The 7585-nt window shown below is 33.8% G+C and overlaps 1 protein-coding gene across 1 annotated transcript; it reads left to right on the forward strand.

Moving 5' to 3' along the window:
• Window positions 1-681: 681 nt before the first annotated feature.
• LOC131057826 (laccase-12) lies at window positions 682-2846 on the forward strand. The gene is made up of 6 exons (XM_057991981.2): window positions 682-792; window positions 885-1036; window positions 1140-1384; window positions 1475-1603; window positions 1694-2611; window positions 2716-2846. Exons 1-6 carry the CDS (start codon window positions 682-684, stop codon window positions 2844-2846), a joined length of 1686 nt encoding a protein of 561 aa, XP_057847964.2.
• Window positions 2847-7585: the final 4739 nt, after the last annotated feature.

The raw sequence follows: 7585 nt of genomic DNA on the forward strand, positions 1-7585 counted from the left end.
AAACTCTGTAAAACCTAAATAATTGTACTTACACGTTTTTAATCACAAAATATTTTGTATAACATTTATTCCTTTAATATAAAATGTTTACTCTTTTATATTATATATTCTAATCAAAGTCACATACACACTTTATTACTTTAAGAACTAGGTAATTGTATATGCACATCCTTCTAATCACATAACATTTTCTTTCCCAATAAAATGTTTACTCTTTTTAATGTTCAATATTCTAATCAAAATCTTTCTGCTCACATGCACCTTTATTACTTTAAAACCTAGGTAATTGTAATCACATGACATTTCGTTTCCCGAAGATTTTAAATGTTTTTTTCCCTCTTCCGATGCACAATATTTTATATAACCTTTATCCTTTCTCTATATTTACTGTTTGTTTCACGTTGTAGAGTCTGTCGATTCAAATGCACACGTGATTACATTTCGTCATTACCAGTCATACACTCCAACGAAAATGTTTGTTTAGTTTTGATTCCTGAGCATGAGCACGCGTTTAAGCGCTTGCTTTCATGCGCTGTCCACCCCTATTATATTTATTATCGATCTTCTGATTTCAAACGTGCTCTTCTCCAGGCTATATAAATAAGTCTTCCTTATCCAAATTGCTCCATAGCTTAAAAAGTTTATTTTTAACTTGGCTTACAAGGAAGAGAAATATCAAGCATGGAGAGGTCGTCAAGTGTGGTGAAATTAGCCGCTTCCCTTGTTTGCTTAATTATGGTCAAATTGGCACCATGGATGGCTTCTGCAGCCCTTGTTCAGCGCAAGTTCACGGTGAGCATTTTTAACATTAATATAATCTAAGAATGACTGTTGGTACAGGTTGAATAGAATTGAGCATAATTGTGTTGTTTACCGTGTTACAGATTGGAACACAGAACGAAACTAGATTGTGTAGCACCCAGACGATTGTAACAGTGAATGGACAGTTTCCTGGTCCCACTATAGAGGTTCGCGAAGGTGATAATCTTGTCGTTGAAGTGCACAACAACGGGCCCTATAATGTGACCATACACTGGTAATAAATATTCTACTCGAAATTGTATCCATGTCTTCGTTATTTTCATAAACTAAACAGTTGAAATAGTAAACTAAATATTATTATTTGTTATTTGTGCAAGGCATGGGGTCAAGCAGTTGAAATCATGTTGGGCAGAAGGACCGGCCTACATAACGCAATGTCACATTACTCCTGAGAATAAGTTTACCTACAACTTTATAATCACAGGACAGGAAGGGACGCTGTGGTGGCATGCACACATCTCATATCTGAGAGCCACTGTGCATGGAGCATTGGTCATCAAACCCCGGGCTGGAAAGACTTATCCTTATCCCAAACCAGATGCTGAGTTTCCCATTATTCTGGGTCGGTACCTAGCTCTCTCTTATGTTTTCAAAACCTATTTAGTGATGAGATTTGAATCATGAAGCAATAAACTTAGTTTATATTGTGCAGGCGAATGGTGGAATGCGAATGTGGAAGATGTAATAGCAGAGGCGATTGCAACGGGAGAGCGACCACCAGAGTCCGACGCAGACACCATTAACAGCCAGCCAGGAGACTTTTTCCCTTGTTCTAAAAATGGTACGTACGTAATGTGAACTGGGTATCCATACCCAGACCCATAAACAACATTGTGATGAGTAATTAATGAATCTATTGATGCAAATGCAGATACTAGTCGTATTTCGGTTGCTAGTGGAAAAAGCTACCTGCTGAGGATTGTAAATGCTGCGATGAATCATGCGTCCTTCTTCAAGATTGCGCAGCACAATATGACCGTTGTGGCAGTAGATGCCGTGTATACCAAACCATATACAACCGATGTGCTGCTCATACAGCCAGGTAACACCATGGATGTGCTCATAACAGCTGACCAGCAGCCAGGGCGCTACTACATTGGCACCCGCGTATACGAAAGCGCTACTGTTGGGGTGAAGTTCTCAGAGATCCCTGCAACAGCAATATTGGAATACAAAGGCAACACTAATGCATCTGAGCCGCTCTTGCCCAACTTTCCTCCATTTAACGATACGGCCTCCGCATTCAAATTCAGTGCAGCCCTGAGAAGCCGGACGCCCTGCGTTGCACAGACTGTTGATGAGGAAATGTTTATAACAGAGGGAGCGGGGCTCGTTGACTGTACGGCCAGATCTTGCCCAGAGTCCGGTGTAAGAAGCGTTGGAAGTTTTAATAACATCTCATTCGTGGATTCTCAGATAAGCATATTACAAGCTTATTATAATGGTACCGATGGAGTGTTCACCAGAGATTTTCCAAATATTCCTCCCCAGAAATTCAATTACACTGGATACGTGCCCCATGCACTTCGGTACCCCGAGTTGGGGACAAAAGTTAAAGTTTTGAAGTTCAATAGCACTGTTCAGGTAGTGTTTCAGAATACTAACATCAGTGCAATGATCAACCATCCCATACACCTTCACGGCCATGATTTTTATCTTGTGGGACAAGGCTTTGGCAACTACAATCCCCAAACTGCAAACTTCAATCTGGACAATCCTCAGATGCTCAACACCGTGGGAGTTCCTACTGGTGGGTGGGCGGCCATCAGATTTGTAGCCAACAATCCAGGTAACCTAGCTTTCGACTTGTTTAATGCTAGATGCAACTATATTTTGCTTAAAAAATTACGGCTAAATTAAATTATATGTTACTTGTTTTGTTCTGAACGACAGGCGTTTGGTTCGTGCATTGCCACTTTGAATCTCATTCTGCATTCGGCTTTGCCATGGCATTCCTCACCGAGAACGGGCCGGCAGATTCTGACAAATTACCTGCACCTCCTTCCGATTTACCCAAATGTTAAGATGAGTTTCATCCCATGGTTAAAATGAGACGAGCACCTTACGGCTTTCTCTTACTCTAAAGAAAATTAATACAAACGAGATAAAGATAGAATAGAATGGTACGACATAATCTTATACTAACTCTGCTGTGCCATTTGCAGAAGTCTACAAAGGTTTTAACAATAGAAATATAAGAAATGGTGTAATTTCATCATAATGTTTTGATTTATGAATTGTAAGAGTCACCGCAATATTTTTTCTATACGAGGAGAGATTGCTAACAATCCCAGTCAAGAGGTTCTGATAGAATCGGAATGATAAAATTAGTCAGGGATAGTCTTTATATACCTACAATCCATTTTAAAATCATGCACACAAAACTCATTTCAGATTCATTTTATGATTAAGTAATTACAATGTAAATTTAAATGAAATATAATTTAAAATTAATTATGGAAGTAAGATTAACTTCAATAATCAGAATTGTGTAGCATGAAAATTAAAAATATATTTATGTTTACTATCTTGAATGTGAAGTAATTTGTGATCATAAAACCAAAATACTAATATATCAAAAATGTATTCATACAAGGATTAATACATAAAACTTATTTGAACAATCATTATTCAGGAAATATTTATCCACATATCATGCATATGTGTAGTAATCATCTTTTCACATCAAATGTATCACTTACACAATATAATTCATAATGTTTAAACAAGAGCTACATCACATAATTCCAAAAAATAGAGTCTATAGTCATGCCATCCAACAAAGAGTACACAAGCACAACTAAGACCATTTAAAGGTCACATACTTTACTTTTTAACAAAAATTAAAAGTTTAAGAAGATAAATTAATATCAAATCCCTTATTGATAACTCATAGGTCTAACTAGCCCTTAAAACAAAGCCTATCATGCTTGTGAATCACTCAACACTTTTTGGAGTTATTTATATCTAAGTTCCTATCAATACGCAATTGCAGTTATCTAATACTATCACTTTACGACTAAGAATTTGGTAATTAAACAATAACCTTATGTTTTAAGGCATTATGGTATTATACATGTAACCCCTTTGTAAAGTAATCTTATCAAATAAATTATAAACTTAACAATATCTTCAAAATAAAGCTTTTTATGTGATTAAACAACATATATGCTTATTTAATATCATCATGACTCTATAACCTATCTTTTTTGAGGTTACAAAACACATTGAAAAATGAGATAGCTTAACTCAAAACATCGTACAATCTATATTCCATGTATACAGTACTAAGAAAGAGTACAATCAATGTTCTTACATCTAGTAACTTTACTCTCTTCTTTATTCATTTAGAAGTATATATAAATAATTATCCTAAAAATCATTTAACTTAATATTATTATATAAATAATATATTCACAATAATAACGTATTCCATCTTAGGTGTATACATATTGATTTTGATAACTTCAATACAGGTAGAAGGGTTATGCATCTATATCTTTAAAAATTTCCATCATAAAATCATTAAAACAAAGATATTATTGAAGTAATATTGTTATGATTGATGGTTTAATTTTAAATTTATAAAGAATCAAAAAAAGAGATAAGATTATTCCTACAATTTATATAATAGGTATTTCTACTTATATTCTCTATCGAAATCAATAATAAAGACAAGGCACACATGCATAAGGGATGCCATACCTAGCATAATAGATTTGATAAAAGAAGCTTTTATGTATGCTATTGTGAAATTCTAGTTTACAGCTATAGTGCCAACTAGGGAAGATTTTGAATAATGATTTTCAAGAAATCATGGCAATGCAAGTGACATTGGATCAAATAGCCTCAACTTCCATTATCTATTCGATAAACATGATTATCTTTCAAAAGAGGAGAAAAGATAAATCATTCATGCAAAGACAACCATATGTAGATCGGTCGAAGGGTTTATTTATTAGTAGAAACAAAATTTAACATCTGTGAGGTAATATAAATTGGAGGATTTGTTGAGAATTTCAACTTTTGGACTATGAAGGAGCCAATAAGAATAAAAATGAAAAATGCTAATTATTTCAACAATATGTAGACAAGGACTTTCCATAAAATTATAGCAAGATTAGAAATGGATCTAAAACTAACATGATGGATGTCGAATCCTAATTCTTGATAAGAAGATACAATCTACGTAATTGAAATTTAATACCATTGGTGTGCATAGAGTCATTGTAAATAGAATTATATCTCAAATATGGGTAAGAGAACATTCCATTAAAAAATTACCATTATGGTTGAAGATAATGCCATAGCACTTCATTATTTTTGGACTCTATTTAAATGCAATCTTAAACTATTTTTTGTTTATTTCAATTGTTTTCCTAACCTTCATTTTTAGCCTAAACTATAAATCTCTTACACTTTAATCATAGAAATAGTATGCAACCATATGCAATCTATGGAAAAATTAGACAATATTTCATAGCTATATACTAACTTTTTTTGGTCATAGGTGAATGCATGAATAATTGAATTGAAAGATAGAGAACCTTGATTTAAGACCCATTAATAACACAACACATGTGTCTATTATCAATATTTCAACAAAAGTTGATGAAGAAATGTGACAAGGAAAACCTACCTTTTTATTCATGATATCCTTGATCAACATGTTTGCAAATATATTCTTACTATGCTAGATGTGTCTCATTGGAGAAACCTCTCTCATTAACATGGATTTGAACAAAAAAGGTATATGGATGGAGTCCTTAGATGAATGCATTATTTCAATTTGCATTAGATAAAAAAAAAATTGAGAATCATCAAATGAATTTTGCCAATATCAAACCTTTAGATATGTAAATTTCTCCACAACCATCCATTGCAAAAAGAATCTTGAGATGCCAAGAAATTTTCTATCCATTTCCCTTCAGCATGTGGTCATCCCCATTCTTTTGTCTTTCCTTTTCACCCCTATCTCTCATGCAAAACTATAATTGTATCAAAAATAAATCTTCCTCCTTCCATATCACACCTCCTCTCTTCAATCTATTAATTCCATTCTTATTTTTTTATAATGGATCCACTAAAATAGTCTAATTTTAACTATTACCCAAACATAGTTTCATAATGGACTTCTTAAGTGAGGCTCTATATAATATAATTTACATGAAAATAAATAAATGAATAAACTATGTTGCAAATAATAAGTTAATCATCCAAATAAATTAATAAGTATTTAATATTAGCTATTACAAATATCCTCCTTGTTATGATTAGTTAAAGTGAGATAGGCTAGAACCTTTTACATGACCTCTTAAGAGAAACTACTTCAGGTGCATGAGGAGTGCACACCTAGCCAAAAAACTACAACCAAGACAAGAAAATGCAAAAAAACAATAGACAACCAAAATAGAACTACTACATAGAGAGACAACAAAATTGACCCTACAACCAACCACCCACCAAAGACAACAAAGTAATGGCCTACTAGGTGGGGGGGATATCATCTTTCCATTCATGGCATTAAACTTTAACTTTATATTAAAAACACAATTTTTTATTAGAATCTTTCGTAGAGCCCACCACTACAGAATCTGGAGTAGCCTTGATAGTAGAGGCAAGGGGCTCCAATGCCATAGAAGGAGACTCCATATGTCTCTTTCTCTTTGTCTTTTTTTGTTCTATCTCTTCCTAGATTGCATGCAAAGACGTAGAATTCTTCATCACCATTTCCTGACTCAGAGTTGTCATCTCCTCAACTTTTCTTTTCAAAGCCTCATGATTTTCCTCTAGTCCAACCATTTTTTTCCTCTCATCCCTCTGATTAATTTTTGTATTGAGTTCATTAAGCTTCTCCTCCACAATCTCCTAATTTTCTAGTTTTCCTGTCATGTCATTGGCAGGCTTCCAGACCCTCTCACCATTTTCATTTGACTCTAGCTATCACCATGAGAATCTGCCTCCACCATTACTTCTAACCTATTGATCTTCTTCTTGGTCATGCTCACCTGGGAGAGGAGCCAATGAAATATCTTTTTTGTTGTTGTCTAAAATCAAAATGTATTTAAAATTTGTAGAAAGTAATTTTGAGTTATTACAAAACAACCAGATGTTTTTCAAATTTGTCTAAAATTACAATTTAACCTAAGATACCAAACAAATGAAACAACTATATCTCACTTTATGGCCTTACTTAGTTTCTACAAATTGTTTATGCACTCTTCTTCCCATCTTAATTTACTACACTTCAACATTATAAACATGTTATCTTTGTATGTGCTATAACTAGAAAACCTATATGAACTGGTGTGGAGGTTGTCAGCTAGCTATCATTTTATATAGTTATAGAATTGTATATATATATTTATTCACGTGTGTACAATTTCACAGAATAAGTGACTAATTGCTACTGACTGTAAGGTAGAAAAGATTCAATTTTCACATATATAATAATAAGTTTTATACTGCATTATGCAATACTATACAACATACAACTTGTGACTCATCTCGTACTCAAAGGAAAATCATTACCTCTTGGAACCCAAGCTTGAATCGCTCCCTATTCAATCATCATCGGAAGCTCAGCTTGCAATGAAATAACTTTGGCAGCTTGCCGCTTTGGTCTCCAAATGTTTTTCATTTTAGGTTTCTATTTGCAATTTTATTCTCTATGGTCTCTCCCTCTGTATTTTATGCAGAAAGAAAAAAAATTGTTCTCCTTTATCTCTATCGTTTGTTTCCAACAATGTCCACCTACGCATAA

This window comes from Cryptomeria japonica, chromosome 3 (genome assembly GCF_030272615.1).
Source record: "Cryptomeria japonica chromosome 3, Sugi_1.0, whole genome shotgun sequence".
Taxonomy (NCBI): Eukaryota; Viridiplantae; Streptophyta; class Pinopsida; order Cupressales; family Cupressaceae; genus Cryptomeria; species Cryptomeria japonica.